The 21,725-nt window shown below is 41.6% G+C and overlaps 1 protein-coding gene across 1 annotated transcript in view; it reads right to left on the reverse strand.

The window, feature by feature from the left end:
• MMRN1 (multimerin 1) overlaps positions 1 to 21,725 on the reverse strand; it is an 87,579-nt gene that overhangs the window by 1,648 nt on the left and 64,206 nt on the right. The window contains exons 6-7 of the mRNA XM_070948810.1: positions 14,410 to 16,371; positions 3,940 to 4,086 (exon numbers count right to left, since the gene is read on the reverse strand). Coding sequence (XP_070804911.1) covers positions 3,940 to 4,086; positions 14,410 to 16,371 — 2,109 coding nt within the window. The remainder of the gene's footprint in view (positions 1 to 3,939; positions 4,087 to 14,409; positions 16,372 to 21,725) is intronic.

The following is a 21,725-nucleotide window of genomic DNA, read 5'->3' on the forward strand; positions in this document are numbered from 1 at the left end:
GGCATCTCACTTTATAGACCTCAGAAGGATAGAAGGATGAGTCAATCTTGATCCTGTCAGGATCGAACTCCAGGCTGTGGGCAGAGTCCGCTCGCAATACCTTCCAACTCTGTTATTCTGTCATGATTAGTATCGGCATCTAATTTAGTTCTTGGTTAAAGCTGAACACAATTACCGTATTTTTCAGAGTATAAGATGCATCGGACTATAAAACGTACCTACCTTTTTTTGGTGAGGAAAACAAGAAAAAGAAATCTGCCTCTGCCTCCCAGCAATTTTGCCTTGTTGCAGCAAACAGCCTGCTTTACTTTCATTTTCATTTTCAGCATAGCTTGATTAGCAGAAGAAAAAAATATCTGCTCCCAGAAATTTACTTCCTTGCAGCAAGCAGCAGTGGCCTGCACAAAACAGCTGAGAGTCGGGAGGCCGATCCAATCAACTTGTGCTAATTAGGCTGTGCTGAAGCTGAAAGGGGCTGTTTCTTCTTGCTGCTTGCTGCAAGGAGGTAAACTGCTGGGAGGCAGAGGCGAAAGGATGGGGACCAGTGGATGGGCAGGGCTACATTCAGTGTATAAGACACACCCAAATTTTCACTCCCTTTTGGGTGGGGGAAAGATGCATTTTATACTCCGAAAAATATGGTATATCCTAAAATTCTTTACCAAATGTATGAAGAAATGCTGGATGGATAATTTTTCAATAGGGCAAGGAAAAGGGAAAGCACAAGAAATCAAGTTGTTTGAAGACAAGTGACTATACAGTAATAGGCAGGGTATTCGTGCACACACACTCAAATCTTTTGCCCTATAATTAAATAAGGGCAAGAATACTACAGTCTTTTCATGACAACTTCTCTGAAATTGACAGCTTTTTTTTTTTTTTGGAAGAGTTTCAAAAACATTTCCCCCCTCAAATGAAACGAAGGCAATAAGAGGAAAATGCAGGAAAATATCTCTGCCCAGTAATATGCTCGACCATCCTTCCTTTCTTCCTCCATATTGTCATTTTGCTGCAATTTTCTACACCTCTCCAGGAAGTAGTAGCCAATGGAGAGAAACAAGGAGGAGGAGAAATCAGCATAATGCTGTCATGTCACAGAATAAGTTTAATGAGGGAGCAGTGCAAGGGAATCTGGGCTCCGAGATGCTATTTTCAGCATTCACCCTCTAAGCCTGCCATAACATCCCAGTCTGCCTTTTGTTATCTTCTCATGCGGAATTGCTGATTTAAGTGGGATCAGCTTCATATAGCAGACACAGGTAGACTTATAAACTTTCCCCCAGGCCTTCTGTCAAATTCCCGAGAAATAAAGAAGAAAAGAGGTGGGTGGGGGTGGGGGTGGAATGAATTTTTAAATTGTACAGAAAGCAATTCTCTTCACAATCACAATCACTGTCAAAATGCACCAGAAAAAGTGTGTGTGAGTCTGTTGTGTTTGCAGTCCTGTGCTACTTTATTAAGGGGGTGATTTTTTTAAAATCACAATTTCTTTTCCTCCGACATTTAATTGCCCACTTTTCAAAAGTAACAAATTTGCATTTGTTGTCCGGCCAAAAAAATTACTAGGTATATTTAAGATAACGGAGGAGGAGGAAGAGAAGGAGGAAACTGTAGGCTAAATAACCGGACTTTCAAATCTTGGGAAGCCCAACTAAATGGGAAGTTAAATATTGAAGGCATCTATAATATTCATATAGTGTTTTTAATGAAATCTAAATGCAAACCACAAACCCAAAAGAGCCTATTGTTGTTTTTCCATTATTAACCCCTCTTCACCCCAGCAAAGTCACCTAGTGAATTTTCATGGCTGAAGGTTGACTTCGTCTTCGGTCTCTTCAGTCCTAGTCTAGAAACTTAATCTGTGATTCATGCCCCACTCTTGGGGAGTTGTAAACATTTCTGACCACCAACTATGATGTTTGGGAGGTCAGGAAATGAAGGGCTTTGCAAGACTCTGACTCCCAGGTAAGCAAGGGCCTGAACTTCAGGTGACATATGGCCAATGGGAAGGAACGCAGGGGTGAAATCCAGCAGGTTCTGACAGGTTCTGGAGAACCAGTAGCAGAAATTTTGAGTAGTTCAGAGAACCGGCAAATGCCACCTCTGGCTGGCCCCAGAGTGGGGTGAGAATGGAGATTTTGCAATATCCTTCCCCCAGGAGTGGGGAGCGAATGGGGATTTTGCAGTATCCTTCCCCCTGGAGTGGGGAGGGAATGGGGATTTTGCAATATCCTTCCCCTGGAGTGGGGTGGGAATGGGGATTTTGCAATATCCTTCCCCCAGGAGTGGGGAGCGAATGGGGATTTTGCAGTATCCTTCCCCCTGGGGTGGGGAGGGAATGGGGATTTTGCAGTATCCTTCCCCTGGAGTGGTGTGGGAATGGAGATTTTGCAATATCCTTCCCCCAGGAGTGGAGAGGGAATGGGGATTTTGCAGTATCCTTCCCCTGGAGTGGGGAGGGAATGGGGATTTTGCAGTATCCTTCCTCCAGGAGTGGGAAGGGAATGGGGATTTTGCAGTATCCTTCCCCTGCCACGCCCACCAAGCCATGCCACGCCCACCAAGCCACACTCACAGAACCGGTAGAAAAAAAAAATTGGATTTCACCACTGAAGGAAAAGTATAGCATAGCCCAGCCTGTTTCCCATTCACCCTGGAAATATTATTCTAGATGGGAAATGAATGGGCGGGGGGCAGGGGGGCAACCCAAAGCAAATTACCAGCAGAAGGTCTTGGGATATTTTTGTGAATGCAAAATTAGTTTGTCTTGTTCTGGGTGGCTAGACTTTTTGCTGATGAAGGAAAGGAGGGAGGGAGGGATCCTCTGTCTGATAAAGATGAGAGGTCCAGGAACCAGCCATGGCAAAAGCACCTCCCAGGAGCCAGGAATAAAACACAGTGCCACGCTTTGGAACTGGCCATCAGAAAACACAATTAGTTTAGAGGAAATCCTGAGAGTTTGGAAACCCTGCCTTAACTATTATCCCACATTGTCCCAATAGAACCAAACCAATTTTCCTAAAGTAGAGGTTTGAAATACAACCCATGTGTGGGCAACCTGAGCTGTGCATCCAATGTCCTAATCGTGCAATTTCATAGCTTTAGAAAAGTGCTGTCCTCTTTCTCATTTACCTATTTATGACTCGACGACTTGGCTTAAATGCCATCTTGTTCAATCTATCGTAGACCTGTTAAGTTATGTATTAGATGTCATACGTTTGGATATGAGGTTGGTGGAAACAGAGGATTGTAGGCTCTCACGGAACAATCAATGTCTTCACCATTAAGTGGAGCTTCTTGTTCTCCTCCTTTCAATCTCTGGCCTACAGCTGGAGAAGCTGGGAAGATCACTGGAGGCTTTTAAAAAGAGACTGGACAGCCATTTGTCTGAAATGCTTTAGGGCAGTGATAGCGAACCTTTTTGGTCGCACAGAAACGGTCGCACAGAAACATTGTGCATGAGCGCTCCTCGGGGCCATGCTCCGGAAAAGCTAACTTCCGGGTTCTAGTGCACATGCGCGTCCAACGATCAGCTGGCTGGCGCACATGCTCTGGCCAGTTTTCAGCACTGCCACGCATGCGAAGGGATCGCGCTCCAGAAAAGCCGAACGTCCGGGTTTTGGCACGCATGCGCACCCGACAATCAGCTGGCTGGCACGCATGCGCACACCGGGTTTTGGCACTGCTGCGTGCACAAAGGGCAGCTGATCATCGTGCGTGCATACACACCAGAAACCCAGAAGACAAACAGGCAAGGCTGCACGTTCCGGGCGACATAGCTTTGCATGCCACTTTGGGCACGCGTGCCATAGGTTCACCATCATGGCTTTAGGGTCTTCTGCTTGAGCTGGGGGTTGGACTAGAAGACCTCCAAGGTCCCCTCCAACTCGGTCATCCTGTTCTTCTGAAACAGGTGTGGTGTATTTTGCATCTGCTCACCTATGGCTGCAGCATTTTCCTGCATCATCTTGGCGCTGCAGTTGGCTCCTCCGAAAGGATAGCGACAAGCACAGACGAAGCCCCTCTTTTCATTGATGCAGGTCCCTCCATTTTGACACGGGGAGCTACTACAGCTCAGATAATCCCCTGGATTGGAAATGAGAAAGCATGAATAGTCAGAGTTAGTCCCCGTAGCAGAAAGTAGCACCCAAAATTAAACGTTAATAAATCTGTAGTTCCTGGTTTCTGTTGTCTCTCTGCCAACTTGATAGGGATGAATATGACGTAGACTTGCAATCTACGTCAGTTTTCTATACGTTGAGTCCAACGTTTTGCAGGGTTTATGTCTTGTTTTGCCAGGATAAACCACTATCTGTAGTTTTACCCAACATACATACATGCATTTTTTTTTTCGTTTTTATTTATTTATTAAACATATGCCATTTTTCTTACCTAGAAATGGAAGTTTACAATCAACAAAAGCAACAAGATGAAATACTAAATTATTTAAAACTTTTAAAAAGAGGAGAAGCAGGTGGGGTTGTTCTGACCAAGGTTTCACAAAAGCACGAAGCAGACTCCTTGTCCCGACAAAACCCCTTTTTATTAAGCTAATGTGAATTCCTCTCATTCACATCCAGCAAAGTCCCGGCAAACAGTCTTTCAAGGGTGAATTTACAACCACACACCTTATCAGGCTTGGAGAGCTGCCAGGCCAATATCTTCCAAACACAATGTTGTACAAGAAAATACTTGACAAGGAGTCTCTGAGAGTCACAGACAGATCTTCACACTAATGAAATGAACTAATTGTCTCCTGCAAACTCCCCTCCCCTTTCGCGCCTCTTTATTCCCTATGGGAGGGGCCATTCACCGTCCACCTGTGCCTTTACTCCTGAGTCGGCCCTTGTTCCTTAACTGTTCCCTTCTCCTGGCAGCTCTGTGCATCTGCATATCGGGAACAGGCTCCAGCTGTTCTTCAGTCCTACTTATCTTTGACTCCGAAGGTAGTTGATAACTGTCGGACGGCCCTGGCCCCATCTCTGCCTCTGATGCAGAGCACTCATTAGAGCCTTCCCCAGACTCCAGGACTGGCCCATGTTTCTCCCCAACCTCCTCACTATCAGAGTCTGCCGCCAGCTCCGCTGGCCACTGGTGAGTCACAACAGAGGCCTTGTCTTAGTCCAGGCGTGTCAAACTGGTGGCCCAAGGGGTGGATGTGTCATGCACAGGCCACACCCACCCCAGTTCCATGAAGGGAAAAAACATCATGAAACGTGTTATGATGGCAACGTGATGCCATGAGTTTGACACTCATGTCTTAGTCTATTCATCCTTTTCCCTAGTACTTGAGGTTAGAGCATAGACATCCATTTCAAAATTTACAAATCCACTGTAAAAGTTAACAATTCCCGCCCATATATCCATAGTCACTTGAAAGGAAGAAAACCCTGGATTTGAGACCAACCTCTTCACCCTCAAACACGATACAGGAAAAGAAAACAATCTTCCAATTGTCATATCCTTAGAAAAGCTAAAATAACCTTACATTTTAAAGCTAAAATACTGGATTGTTAGGACTGATGGGGAAAAAAACCTAATCTATAAAATATTTGTCCGGTAAGTGCAAATTAGGCCAGTTCATTTAAACTAGAGAAATGAACAGAATTCTTCCTTACCATTCCTAGTTAAGAATGATAACAGAAGAAAGGCAGCCACCATTATTTATTTGCATATAAATTATGCTGTTTTCAGGAGCAGTGTATTTGTTCTCTCTAATGTTATTTGCCATCGGGGAATTTCATCAGACATTTTTACTGGCGTAGATGACATTGGGATTCAACTGACTAATCAGTCATCATTTTTGCCAATCTAAAGTGAATGGGATGCACTCAACCCAACTCGGCACGCCTGGATATCCTGTCACGTAACATTTCATTCATCAATACAAGACCTTTTAATGCTTTATCATCCAGGTCTCATATTTTATAGTTGAGAACCTGAGCTGTGATTTCCCGAGGATTTTGGACTGGAACCAAATTGGATCTTCTGAAGATTAACTGATAGCATTAGCATAATGGAAGCCTGTGCTTTTATCATGAAAATAGAAATTTTTGGTGAACATTACAGTGTTTCTCAGCCTTGATCATTTGAAGATGTGTGGACTGACTGAGAAATTCTGGGAGTAGAAGATCACATCACCGGCCGGTACGCTCCCATAGAGAGGGTCTCCTCCGGGTGCCGTCAGCCAAACAATGCCGACTGGCGACCCCCAGGGGGAGAGCCTTCTCTGTGGGGGCACCTACTATCTGGAACGAGCTCCCCCCAGAGATACGGAGGATTCCGGATCTGCACACCTTCCGCCGCGCCTTAAAGACCTTACTATTTCACCAGGCCAGCCTGGCCTAATTTTCCCCCTCTTTTATAAAAGATTTTTAAAATTTTAAATATCTTTTAGTATTTTATATATTCAATTTTAAATTGGTTTTAAAAGTTTGGGGTTTTAAATTTGTCGGGGCCAAAATTATTTAATTTGATTTTATTCTATTTTTAAATTTTGTATTGTATGTGTTTTTATTGTTTGGCTGTGCACCACCCTGAGTCCTTCGGGAGTAGGGCGGTATAGAAATCTAATAAAATGAAATGAAATGAAATGAAATCACATATCTTTAAGCAGCCAAGTTTGAGAAACGATTCCTACAGAATAACGTTTGCTCTTGGCCAAGATTTTGGCTTATTGGGAATTAATTTCATATTTAAATCTTCTTCTTAAAATGTTAGTAGATCATCCTATAGCAAAAGCCATGCAATATATGAACATTGTCATATTGGGGAATATTAATCATTATATTTATGAACCATTGGACCAGAAAAAAGGCTGAGCACGAAAGAATTGAGGCCTTTGAACTATGGTGCTGGAGAAGACTCCTGCGAGTCCCTTGGACTGCAAGGCGATCAAACCAGTCAGTCCTAGAGGAGATCAACCCTGACTGCTCTTTAGAAGGCCAGATCCTGAAGATGAAACTCAAATACTTTGGCCACCTAATGAGAAGGAAGGACTCACTGGAGAAGAGCCTAATGCTGGGAACAATTGAAGGCAAAAGAAGAAGGGGACAACAGAGGACAAGGTGGCTCGATGGAATCACTGAAGCAGTAGGCATGGGTTTAAATGGACTCCAGAGGATAGTAGAGGACAGGAAGACCTGGAGGAACATTGTCCATGGGGTCACGATGGGTCATGACTTCACAACTAACAACAACAAAATTTATGAACCATCTTCTTCCAAAAATATTCAGGGCAATAGCAATAGCACTTAGATTTATATACTGCTTCACAGTGCTTTAAAGCCCTCTCTAAGCGGTTTACAGAGTCAGCATATTGCCCTCAGCAATCTGGGTCCTCATTTTACTGATCTTGGAAGGATGGAAGGCTGACTCAACCTTGAACCGATCAGAATCAAACTCCTGGCAGTGAACAGTGAATTAGCCTGCAATACTGCATTCTAACCACTGTGCCACCACAGTATACAGTACATGGCTTCCCATCTCATCTCATTTCCCCACAATCTGTTGAGAAAGCAAGTAAATTAAGTTATTATTGAGCAGAAGATTTGATAATGGATTGGAATCCAGGCCTCTGTAACTCTAGCCTGACACTAATCCAACATCTCTCAATCTTGGCAAATTTCAAAATAGATGGATTTCAGTTCTCAGAATTCTGCCAGCATACTGGGAGATTCTGGGAGGTAATCCCACCCATTTGAAGCTGCCAAAGTTGAGAAACATTGCTGTAATAACTACCCCAGTACCTAATGCCTCCTTGGCTTTTAAAGCAGGACAAGTTATTGCAAAGACATTCAATACAGCAGACCAATATAGCCTTTAGCAATATAACAAGCAGTATCTGGTAAGAGGCTTACACAAGTTGATTACATAAACATGTCTCTCTTTTCATGTCTGAAATACCAGGTAGGCAGGTATACATTAACAATGTTAATACCAGTGAAATAGAACAAGCACCTGAAGGCATTTTGAATATTCGACGAGATGCCACAAAGCTTTTCAGATATAGGAATATTCCAAAGAATAAATTCAGCCTGTAAGTACAACAAAATCAGGGGATGTAGCTGTTCTCGGACCCATTATAGATTGCAGGTAGAGGATGACAGTGAAATTAAAATACCTTTCATACTGAAAGCTATCTCAAAGAAAAGAAGGGTTCACCCTGTCGTTTTACCTATAATATCTTGATGCTTTTCATTAAAAAGGTAACGGTAAAGGTTCCCCTCGCACATATGTGCTAATCGTTCCCGACTCTAGGGGCGGTGCTCATCTCCTTTTCAAAGCCGAAGAGCCAGTGCTGTCTGAAGACGTCTCTGTGGTCATGTGGCCAGCATGACTAAACGCCAAAGGCACATGGAACGCTGTTACCTTCCCACCAAAGGGGGTCCCTATTTTTCTACTTGCATTTTTTACGTGCTTTCGAACTGCTAGGTTGGCAGAAGCTGGGACAAGTAACGGGAGCTCACCCCGTTATGCGGCACTAGGGATTCAAACTGCTGAACTGCCGACCTTTTGATCAACAAGCTCAGTGTCTTAGCCACTGAGTCACCGCATCCCTAATGTCTTTTCATTAGACAGCACTATAATATATTATCAGTAGTTAGTAGCCATTCCACCTGGTCAACACAATGAGAAAGATTTCTGGGCTTGGTCCAATCTCTCAGCTTGCTGAGACCAACAACTGTTTGACTCTCCTTTTTAAGAACTGCCTTTTTTGCATTGATTTCCCATCTATATCACTAGGAATTTTGGCAATCTGAATTTATTTGTTTTCCTCTCTCTGCATTGTCTTTCTACTTTCTCCTCATAGGTTCATAACTTGGATCGTTTTTTAAACCTTCCTACAACTCCTAAAATGTAGGCATTTTATAAACAAATCCTAATTATTCTTCCATGCAGTTTGCATTGATACATCTGGGTGTAGGATACGTTCTTGATTCTATTACCTATACAGTATAAATTGAATACTCAAATACAACCAGATCCCTCTTGAACTAGACTCCAGAAATCATTGTTCTCTAGCACTGTGATACATAATTGAATTGAACTGAATTATGAGAGACTATACAACATATTTATCACTTAGGATTTTTAAATAGTAATAACATAGTATGCATGTTCTTCCATCAATATTTCCAGGCAGGTCAGACTCCAGGTATTGAATGAATAGTCCAGGTATGCTCAAGAGGTAGGTAGATGAGTTTAGGAGATGAAAAGAGTTTTCAGAATGAGTGCTGATTGCTGGCAGATGTATGAATTGCCTCTTTTCATGGGTACTTCATTGCTACGCTGAGCTGTCTTTATTTGCAGTCCAATCATAACACTTCAACAGTGATGAATTTGAGCTTCCTAGGTTAATACAAAGCTTTGTGTGTGTCCACCTTCCCCTTCAGAAGTTAGACAGATGAGGTTTGCAGCCTGAAACACACTTGTGGGCCTTAACTAATCATTTACTCATTCTTTCTCTCCTGCTCCCACACACATTGCATTCCATGGATCATAGAAATAATGTCCGGGACAAAGCAATGTACAAGTAGAGTTCAAATTTCAGTTTCATATACATATACATATACATATACATATACATATACATATACATATACATATACATATACATATACATATACATATACATATACATATACATATACATATACATATACATATAATATACATATACATATACATATACATTCTACTGAAGAGTAACTCTGGGAGGCTTATAATATTAAAAAGTAAAACTATATAAATAAAATACTACAAATCTATAAAAATACAAAATACAATAACTAAAGGATGAGGAGGGAGGGAGCAAAATAGGCCAGGGGAAGGTGGGACCTGATTTTAATTTTTCAGCCAAGTCCAACATGAACCCCTCCCTCTGTATCCTGCCTTTATCATTTTTATCAGTAACTCAGGGCAATGAACGTTTCCAGCACACCTTCCTCCTCCTATTTTCCCCACACCAACAACCTTGAGAGGTCGATTGGGTTAAGAGTGACCAGCCCATATCACCCAGCTAGATTTCATGGCTAAGGAGAAACTTGAACTCACTGTCTTTTGCTTTCTAGCCTAATTCCTTAATTATTAGATCAAACTGTCTGTCTATCTCTTTCCCACTCTCTCAATTGATGATAAATAGATGGTGGTGATAGAAAGATAGATAGATAGATAGATAGATAGATAGATAGAGAACATTCTTTATCTTCAGTAATTAAAACTATTGTTCAGTGGATTCTATACACACTTTTAGCACATATGGCATATTTTTAAGCAAGAATAGAAAGCTAAGCCCTCCTCCGTGTGCAGAAGTTTGTAGTTTCAGAATAAAACATGCATAGGAAAATCAGCAAAGAAGTTTAGATGCAGGAAAATTTATTGTATGAGAACCTCATAGGATGGGACTGTTGCTAGGAAATTCAGCAGTAAGTTTGCTACTTTAGAGAAACAATGGCACTGCATTGACCTTCTCCATTTTAAGACCGCTGCTTCCCCCAAAAGCTCAGCTTTTGTAATCTTACAATAAGATAGTAATGCCTTCTGATCCGTTGTGATCATCGCTGGCCTGAGGAGGCAACAACCCAAATCAAATATGAGATAATCACGAAGACTGAGCAAGGACTGAACTTTGGAAGGGACCAAAGATGCTGTATCAATGCATCACTTTCAGCACCATGGCCAGCAGCCATGCAATGCTAGTTCAACATGCTGATTCTATGAATAGGGGTTTTTTTTCCTTAAAAAATATTCCCCAACTATCTTTCTTCCAAATTTCATCCTCAGCCTGTTTATAACAGTCAGAGGAGAACATAGTCTTGTTTATCATTATATTTTTTTCTTCTTTTTTCTTCCCTGATAAAAGATGCTCATGGAGCTGCAAGATAGTTCTGTCCACGGCACTGAATATGCATATGTTTCTTTGGTACAATTGCTATGTCAGATACCCCAGCTTGTATTCCGATCTTTTCAGGTTTTTTGGGGTGGGGGTGGGGAGTGAGAGGAAAATCTAAATCTCTGTTGAGAACTGATCTATAATAAGAATTGTCTTCCTTCCAACAGTATAACAGTCATAATTTTGTGGGCCTTTCTATAAATCACTTGGTTGTGTCTTTCTATAAGTCATTTGGAGGCACTCTATAGAAAATAACTTCTTTGGCTTCTTGGCTTTCAGCTCCATATCTCATGGATGAATGAAAAAAAAAACCCTCTAGAGTGACCTTCCCAATAAGCATAAACCATCAATGGGAGAAGGTCCAGACTCGCCCATATAATGTAGAGCAAGGGCGTCAAACTCAATTTTATTGAGGGCCGCATCAGGGTTGACCTTGAGGGGGGCGGGGTATGTGTGGCTAGAATGGGCATGGTCAGATTGATGTCACTCATGTCAGGGGCACCTCTAGTAGCCCGAGTGCTCTGTCAGTGAAAACGGGCTCCCAATAATTATAAACATAAGCATAATTATAAACACATGAAAAGGATACGAATAAAAGAAAACATTAGGACAGGGACGGTAGGCCCGCTGGTGCGCTTATGCATGCCCCTGATAGACCTCTTAGGAATGAGGTGAAGTCTACAGTAGACAGTCTAAGGTTAAAGTTTTGGGAGCTCAATTTTCACTGGCAGAGGGTTGCAGGAAGCCATCCCAGCCAAAAATGGAGATTGGGAGATTGGGAGCCCGTTTTTCGCTGGCAGAGGCACCATGGGCCAATCCTTCACTCTTTCCCGGGCAGTACCACAGGACAGATCTAAGCACCCCACGGGCCAGATCTGGGCCCCGGGCCTTGAGTTTGACACCCCTGATGTAGAGTTTCATTATCCTAGATTGTGAGGCTTTTTTATCCCACAACAAAAAGGACCACCAAGAGTTTGTTCACAGTGGAATTGGTGCACTAGGTAAAATCAATCTTAAGAGAGTATAAGTTTTCCATAATTACAGAAGTAATATTAGGGTAGCTAGATGAATGGTTTGATAGAACTTCGGGTGAATCCATCCACTTTTCCTAATCTCTTGGAAATCATCTTTGTCATCTACATGCTGTTTGTTCATGAACCGCCATCATGGAAAGATGGGTTGAAGTAAAAATAAAAAGTAAAGTAAAGTAAAAAGTAAAGTAAAGTAAAATGAGCTGCTGTACTTCATTCATACAACTGCTGACTTCTACTGTTTTTACTGTGGCAGAAAAGATGCTCCCAGGGAATTAAGGTTTATTAAGCAGCTAAGATATGAAACAGAGGGATGAATATTGTTGAAGCCCAAATCCGGTTTAAAATTTTTGTGTGCTGGATTGTCAGAGAAACTGCAAGCACTTAGGTATTCTCTGAAAGGCGCTCTGAGATGAAAGGAATGGAAATGGATTGATTTATTTAATATGCCATACATTTATTAAAATTTAATATTTAAAATTTAAATTATTAAATGTAGACAACAAGGCACAAAAAAGAATGAAAGGGCCTTTGCTGTTCACCAATGCACCCTACTGTGCGTGCAAATAATTCTGTTTTTCAAATCCCTTTTTTAAAAAGATAATTTAAAATAATATGTGTCTTGTCTTTGAAGAAATCCTGTAGCCAGAGGACTTTATAAAGCATTTGCCACACCTGTGTGGAGTCTCCATTCTATAGTCATTATTTAGCTGACTCCTCAGGAACAATGCTGATTTCCTTGCAAAGAAAACTTGGGACATTATGTTATGTTTATAGTCTACTATATACTCTACTACTACTTGAAGAGCTGTAGTGGCACAGTGGTTAGAATGCAGTACTGCAGGCTAGTTCTGCTGACTGCCAATTGCCAGCAGTTCAACAGTTCAATCCTGACTGGCTCAAGGTTGACTCAGCCTCCCCAGTGTCCTGGGGTCATGTGATCACTTTTTGCTACCTTCTGACAAACAAAATCAATGGGGAAGCCAGATTCATTTAACAACCATGTTACTTCCATAACATGATTCACTTAAAAGACTGTGGTAAAAAAAAGGTTGTTAAATGGGGCAAAATTCACTTAACAAATGTCTCACTTAGCAACATAAATTTTGGGCTCAATTGTGGTCGGAAAGTGAGGACTACCTAATATAATTTTAGGTCAGTTTTAGAGCTAAGCAAATATTCCTGAGAAGCTCAGAAAGGTCACATGACTGTTGGACAAGCTCTTAGCCCAGAGGTGGGGAAACTCTGGCCCTTTTATGACTTGTGGACTTCAATTCCCAGAATTCCTGAGCCAGCTGGCTCAGGAATTCTGGGAGTTGAAGTCCATAACTCATCAAAGGGCCAGAGGTCCCCATCCCTGCCTTGGGCCAACAATTCTCCTCAGATCAGGAAGATTAAAGTCTGCAGACACAGAACATGTTTAATAAGCCCTCAAAACCATGTTGTTCCGCCAGGCTGGGCTATCAATATAAAGATTTTAATTGGTTTTAAATTGGGTTTCTAAATTCGGGGTTTTATAAATTGTGCCTACTATTTAATAATTTTAATTATTTTTAAATAGTGTCTGTCTTAGTGTTTTTAATTAGGCTGTACACCGCCCTGAGTCCTTCGGGAGAAGGGCGGTATAGAAATAAAATAAAATAAAATAAAATAAATAAATAAATAAATAAATAAATAAATAATAAGCATGTGGAAAACCTTCTAACACAAAAGGCTGAAAATAGCATACAATAAGCCTCCCTCAGAATCCCCAGTTAGTATAGCCATTTATCAAATTGGTCCAGAGATTTTGAGAGTTGCAGTCTGAACAAATCTGAAGAGGACCAGATTTGAGAAACCTCGCCTATACAAACGTCCCCTGCTTGTTCCAGCCTCTAGTTTTTTATTTTATTTTTATGATTTCTGTATTTCTTTTTATTTCAAAACCTATCGTCCTATAGGTTTGGAGATAAAATTACCAGAATTCATAATCTCACAGCTTGGGAGTTCTAGAAAATGTAATTCCAACAGATTTGGTTGGAGAAAAATAATTCTACATAGTAGCTGAGTTCAGATATGTGAACCCAGAAAGATTGTGATAACCATAAGGTGGTTTGTTTGAGTTTTGGCAAGCGATGTGATGTAAACCCAGCCAATTCAGTAAAACATATAGAAACAAATTATGACTTCCCCCAACATTTGAACCTAGTCAGTAAAGCAAAAGAGATCCCTGCTAAATATTTTGATGTTCAGTTGGAATTCATACTTGGTGCAATGGGCTTGTTATTGTTGTTTTTTTTTAAGGACATAAATACACAATCTGCTCATGTACAGAATCTCATTTTCCCATAAAAATGACAGATTTTTTTTTACAAAAAACAAAAGAGCGCTTAAATCCTTTTGCATTTATGCATTGTGAATAAAGGAAACACATCTATCAAACAACATTTCAGGTGACACCAATAAGAGTGGTAATATTAAATGAAATATTAAATGAAGTATTACCTGTTTCTAAAGCAGAATCAGTGTTTCTCTGACTTCTTCCAGCCTGATTTGTAACACTGTTCATGGGCGTCTTTTTCCCAGGTAGTGGCTTCTTCGGAAGAGTAGCAGCTGCCTTTAACCGTTTGGTTATACTGTCTACTGCCCCTTCTAGGGACTTGTCTACATACAAAGTTAGGTTGGCTAGAAGTGTTTCTGTTTTGGCCTCTATCATGGCGCCAGTGAGCTCTTGGAAGCCCTTCTGAAACAATATGCCATCTGAGTGAACGGTTGGCATCAGTTTGGGAAGGCTGGCATTCATTTCTCTAATGGTTCCAGAGACATCCTGACACAAGCTCCTTGCTTCGTTGGCTGTCTTGTTTAAGAGAGGGATACTCAGCGATAAGCGGATGCTTTTGGCTTCAAGAGCCCTGATTCTGGAATTGAAGGTCTGAAGCTGAACAGAGATGGTTTTCTCATTTTCTGTGGCAGCCGCTTTCACATTTCTCACTGAGACACAGTTGTTTGCCAAGAATTTGATGATTTTCCCCTCCACGGCCTGCAGACGCATTTCATGATCGTTGTATTCGTTGCTGGAGTGCAATATTTTGCCATCCGGGTGACTGGCGTCTCTCTTGTGCTCTTGAACATTTAATAATGTGGTGTTTGGGTTAGGGTGACCTCTGCTGAGGTGATGGATGTCCCGTTCGCCAAAGGAAGATTCTACAAGGGGCCAAATTCTCTTTGGTTTCTCGTTTTGGCTGACTAGTATCTGAAGGGATTCGTTCATCTTTTGGAATTGCGGTATTAACCTCAGCACATTTTCCATCTTCTCCCCATGTTCACAGCAAGCTTCGGTCTCGTTTTTCCAAGCATTCAGGGCTTCTTTGAGGACGTAGTTATCTTGGATGGAATCAATAGCACTGTTGATAACAATCATGGTTTTGTTTAACCCCTCCTCTACCAAAACAAAGCATTCGTCAATACGCGTCCTAGAAATTTCATCTTGAGTCTGAGCGTCAGTTTTAAGTTCCTTCTGATTTTTGTGGAGTTCCTTAATGGTGAAGTTCAGCATTGTCACAAGGCTGGTTAAATTCTCCAGTTTTCTGCTAATAGCATCTGTTTCGAGCCGTAACTCATCCTCGGATGAAAGGCTGAAAGGAACTCCTTGTTCAATCAAAGGCTGGAGAATCTCCATGTCATAGCAGAGGTCATTGATCTGTTCGTTCATTTTCTCCATCTTATCATCCAAGGGAAATACAAGACTCTCCACAGTTTTATTTAAGGAACGAATATCCCCTTCCACACCCCTTATCTGTATTTGGATGTCACTTTTGCATTCGGACAATATGTTGTCACATCTACCTTGTAGGTCATGTCTCTGGATTTCTAATGAGATGGTAAGGTTATTGATCTTGTTGTCTTGGATCCTGAGATCATCGTACAGCTGCAAAACCATCAAGTTCTGTGTCTTCATTTTCTCCTGTAAATTTGTCACGAAATTTGTAAGATTATCATTCATTGATTCAGCAACTATGGGTACATTCTGGACTGAGCTTCGTTCCACTGATAACAGTTGTTCATGTGCTTCTTTCATTTGTGTAAGAGTTTTGTTCAGAGAGCCATAGTAAATATCACTCTTTGAGCTTTGGTGCTCTAAGTCAGCTTCCAAAGATCTCTGCTTTTCTTGCAGTTCTTTGATTGGCCTCTCACACGTAAAGCTGATATCGTCTTCAATATGCAAGATCTGGGTTCGAATGTCTAGTATTTCAACCCTTGTAGGTCTGTTTTCAATATCAAGGGCAAATCTCTGGCAGGATTTATTCAAACCTTTGACCAAGCCTTTGGTATTCTCAAGATCTTCAGAGAGATCAGATGTGATCTTGAAAATCTGAGCCACTGTCTCTTGCATGTCACTTTGGAAGGCTTTAAACTGCTCTTTTACGATTTCTCTGATCAGTTCAGTCACACCTTTGGATTTGAAACCTACAGGGGAGCGAAAGACACAAAAGCTTTCCTTAATATGATGGGGAAAGAAAAAACAAAAATCCAATATTTAAGAAAACCTCAGAGTCTCTTTTTCTTTCTCTCTCTCTCCCCCCCCCCCACCTAAAACCCATTGTTTTTCCTCTGTGGGTGGCGGGAACGAAACAATGTTTTGTGCAATAACATTTGCACAACGTGTTCCTGGGTGGATTATTGTCTTCGCGGTAGTCTCAAAGGGGTTCTGTTTGAATAGCATTTCTGCTAGTCACTCTCATCCTTTTAATCAGTTTTGCTGTCCTGGGGGAGAAGACATAGTATATGCTCCCTCCAATTAGAAGCCATGGTGACAGGGTAAAATGTAACCACAGATTCCAGCAGAATAGTCTAAAGGTTTAAAGCAACTATCCAAATATTCAATCACCCACTTTGGGGGTAGGAAGATCTTCCATCAATAGTACCGAAATGCTTTTAATTTATCGTTCTCTAAACTGCAATGTTAAAACTGCAGACAGAAATTTTACAGGTTAAGATTCATTTATTTGGAATGAGTCTGCTGGGCTCCTTCAAAGTAACGTAAAGGAGATTTTTAAATAAAAATGAGGAAGAGTGCATGGGAGGGCTAAAGTTGCCAAGGATGGAAACGAACAGTGAGAGACCTGACAGGACTGTTATCAAAATGAACTGGGCCTCCACTTTTAAGGCTGTCAAATAAGGAGCAAAAATCTGTTACCGCATTAGAGAGCAAGGGCAAGGGATGTGAAATTTAAATGCTGAGGCTGGATGACTGTATGGTGCAGTAATGGGTATTCTTTGTTATGACCGGCGTCTTGTAAGGGCAATAACAATAATTTATCCGGCTGAGCTTCATCCTTGACTCTTCCACTGCTGGCTCCAATGAGTGCAGCTGAATTTATAGAGAGATTTACGGCTATGCAGCCGGCTGAAGCTTGGACACTGACCTTGAAATTCTTCCTTTAGGATTAGAACTGGGAAGCAGTGGTTTACACACACACACACACACACACACACACACACACACACACACACACACAGCCCCTTCATAATATAGCCTAGAATGAAGTTCTTTGTTGCACTTTGAAATGATAATCAGAAAAGAAAAAAAACAACTGCCTAATCCTGAGAGCCACTAGGAATCTATCTCTAGTTATTTTCACATCCAGGGGTTTCTCTGTTTGAACTCTCTTTATGATAATAGGATTTAGCTTTTGATTCTTCAGCCGTTCCTCTCTGTTCCATTAGAAGCAGTTGGGTGCTTACATTAGTTATCTTTCTAACCTATAAGGCCACTGCCCTTAGTTTGGACAGTTCCCGTTGCTCTCTTAAAAGTAGTCGTTCCTCAATCTTGCACTCTCCTGAACTATTGCACTCCAAGACCCATAATTCTCAGCCAGTACAACAACAGCATTTGCAGGTTTGAATCAGTTCATTAGCAAAACACCTGAAAAGGGCTGTGGCAATGTCCGGTAAAAACCTTTTCATGCATCTCTTTGTTTATTATGGGAGCAACATGGAGCTCCCATGTAACACCTCTCCTGCGCGAGCTGCACTGGCTCCCGGTGGTCTTCCGGGTGCGCTTCAAGGTTCTGGTTACCACCTTTAAAGCGCTCCATGGCTTAGGACCTGGTTACTTACGGGACCGCCTACTACCATCAACAGCCTCCCACCGACCAGTACGCTCCCACAGAGAGGGGCTCCTCCAGGTGCCGTCGGCCAAACAATGTCGGCTGTTGGCCCCTAGGGGGAGAGCCTTCTCTGTGGGGGCACCGACGATCTGGAATGAGCTCCCCCCAGAGATACGGAGGATTCCGGATCTGCGCACCTTCCGCCGCGAGTTGAAAACGCTTTTATTCCATCAAGCTGGCCTCGCCTAAATCTTCTCCCTTTTAAGTGTAAATTTAAAATTTTTAATGTATTTTAAAATTATGGGTATTTTAAATTATGGGTATTAATTCAGCCAAATTTATTTAATTCATTTTATTCGATTTTAAATTTTGTATATCTATGTGTTTTATTTCATGGCTGTGCACCGCCCTGAGTCCTTCGGGAGTAGGGCGGTATAGAAATTCAATAAAATAAATAAAATAAATAAAATAAATATTATCTCTTTGTTTCTTAGATGTTTATCCCAACATAATCATATGACTCTCTGTAGTGTACATGACTCTAGAACAGAGGTGAAATCCAGCAGGTTCTGACAGGTTCTGGAGAACCGGTAGCGGAAATGTTGAGCAGTTTGGAGAACCGGTAGCAGAAATTTTGAGTAGTTTGGAAAACTGGCAAATGCCACCTCTGGCTGGCCCCAGAGTGGGGTGGGAATGGAGATTTTGCAATATCCTTCTCTCTGGAGTGGGGAGGGAATGGGGATTTTGCAGTATTCTTCCCCTGGAGTGGGGTGGGAATGGAGATTTTGCAGTGTTCTTCCCCTGCCACGCCCACCAAGCCACACCACGCCCACCAAGCCATGCCCACAGAACTGATAGGGAAAAAAATTGGATTTTACCACTGCTCTAGAATGTCTATATTAAATGTCATAAAATTCTAAAAGGCCCAAAGGAATGGAGGATGCCAAAGTTCCTCTGATGTTATCCAATTAATTTTTAAAAATTCACCAAAACCTCAACTCTGTTCTAATTTGGGGCAAGGTTAACTTCCAGGAGAAAGACTGGAAAAGCACTAGAGGGCAGGACAAGGAACAATGGATGGAAACTAATCAAAGAGAGAAGCAACCTGGAATTAAGGAGAAACTTCCTAACAGTGAGGACAATTAACCAGTGGAATAGCTTGCCTTCAGAAACCGTGGGTGCTCCATCACTGGAAGTTTTTAAGAAGAGACTGGACAGTCACTTGTCTGAATTAGTATAGTTTCTCCTGCTTGATCAGGGGGGTGGACTAGGAGAACTCCAAGGTCCCTTTCTCTTCTTTTCTCTTCTCTTCTTTTCTCTTCTGATTCTGATTCTTCCACAACATGGGGACCAGTGTTTCAGCTTACATGACAACCTTTGTGGAATAATTTAGAACTTGAGGGTCATCTTAAAGATGATATTGTCAGGTGCAAAGAATCAGGACCATCTTAGATTGCAGCATAAAAAATGTTTTTAAGCCTATACAGAAGAATCTGGTCAACTCAACACTAAATTGGCACCAGAGAAGAGTCAAGGGAATTCAGGAGGAATTGGACTTGGTCTGCTTGTGAGAACATAATGATTCTAAGCTGATGACACACTTAATTCTGCCCCCAGTTCTGCTTGTTCTTCTCTTAGCGATATAGGATTAATGGAATGGAAGTGAATGAGGTGGCGGCCAGTTTCATGGGCAACGCCCATGCCTTGTGAGAAGGGAAATATATCCTGCAGTTTGCCCATCTGTTTTTTATACCCTGTACACCACAATACTATATGCCATCCCTGCCTCAATTGACAAAATTCATTGAATGCAAAGAAAAGTTGTGGGTGTCAGACCTGGAAGCCATCTTTCTGCTTTTGTGCCTTCAGGCTTCAGGCCTGCCACAAATTCCACTGTGGAAAACGGGAGGGGGGATTGTATGGAGTGAAGAAGATATGTAGTCAAAATAGAATTCTTTTAGAAAGTCAAGGCCAATGTGCCCTGCAGCTGTGCTGAGAAGAATGAGGACGTATCTTCTGTTCCGGAGGGCACCTGATTGGTTCGTGTGATGGACGTGTGGGTGAGGACTTGAACTTTCTCTTGGGTGAGGAAAACCCAGAAGCTCTCAGATTCGGGTTTTCACAGATGTGCCAATATGACATCTCTAATAAAAATTAGTTTTGAGGAAACTCAAGCTTCGAAGTTTGATTTCGTTGGGGGTGTTACTTGGGACCCGGACAGTGGGCTTACAGATAAGACAGAGCCTGCTGTAATTGCCTTAAATGTCCTAAGTAAAAATCCCTCTTGGCTGAAAGAGAAATACATACCCAGAGAAACCTCTGATATGTGTGACAACTGCCTTGCTTGTAGGCAAATAAACACAAAATAGTGATATGTTTATTTACTTGTTTGCACTTTTACCTAGCCTGTATGAGAAATCTTTTTTGTCAGTCCAGCATTATAAGGAATTAAGATATACTCTGAAGAGGTGTAATTTAGATGAATTAGATCTAATTAAAGAAGGCACCCGACTTTGATCGATTCAGCATATTTAATATTGATGAATATCTTTTGAGAAGGGAATACACAGAAATAGGTTTGATGATGTTCTACCAGGTGGAAAAGACAAATATGGCAATGTATATATTAATCTACATACATGCCAGGGGCAGATTTCAAAACCCATTGCTCGTGGGCACACACTTGGGCGCATGCGCATGCAACACTTTTGTGCATGCGCAGAAGCTTCTGCACATGCGCAGAAGTGTCTGGGCGGGCGGGTGGGTGGGTGGAGCCTCCCGCCACCGCCGCTACCGATTCGCCCAATCTGGGGTGAACCAATAGCAACTCATCACTGATACATGTGCACCTAAAATGGATGAGTTTGATTAAAGTTGAAAAGCTATTCTCAATAAGCAGAAAAAATGGTTAATTATGTGTCAAGAACATAATTTTAATCTAACGGAGCAAGAAAAACGAAGAATGAAAGATTTAACTAACTGGAATATAAGGAAGAACTTGCGACCATGTGATATCAAAACCGAGGCAAGTCCTATGGGGATCAATCCCTAATCTTTAATAAGTGCTAATTAGCTCAAGAAACTACACAAGCACTAATTGCTTCGCGAAGGCCACTTTCAACTAAAAAGAAAGAATAATCTCACAGGTGTTGATGTCCGAAGGGCTCAATCTACTACAAGATTTCAAAATAAGTGGAATAAGTAGCCTCTAACCTGAGGCTTCCTTATCTGGGTAGCTTCTAAAACAGCCTGTAGCATTGTGATTTCATTGATATTATAAAGCACAGCCTAATTTTTCTTATTTCAGCACACTAATCTAAGGGCAAGGACAAAAACATTTTAATGGGCAATGTTCTTGGAATGTTGTACAAACACCATAAAAGCAGAAGAATTACAGAGTCTGAAGCATTTCATGGACTTTATCTTGATCATTCTTACAGCAGCTTGTTAGGTCATGACTACTAAGAAATCCAGGTGTCAACCCTGAAGTTGGCCAAACTGGGGCCATTTTCCTTTTGTAATTCCCTAGGGAGCCAGGAAAGTGGGTGTAGAGATAGCTGGGGTATTGTAGCCTAAATAAAATTCTTTCCCCTGGGAAGCAAGGATGTTGGTGCAGGTGCCTGGTCTGTATGCTGATTGGACCATGTGACTGGAGACTCGGGGAGGGGAAGTGACAAAGTTTTACTTTTAATTGGGTGAAAAACCAGGGAG

The sequence above is a fragment of the Pituophis catenifer genome, unplaced genomic scaffold (assembly GCF_029215685.1).
Source record: "Pituophis catenifer annectens isolate HBS135680 unplaced genomic scaffold, rPitCat1.0.hap2 SCAF_8, whole genome shotgun sequence".
Taxonomy (NCBI): Eukaryota; Metazoa; Chordata; class Lepidosauria; order Squamata; family Colubridae; genus Pituophis; species Pituophis catenifer.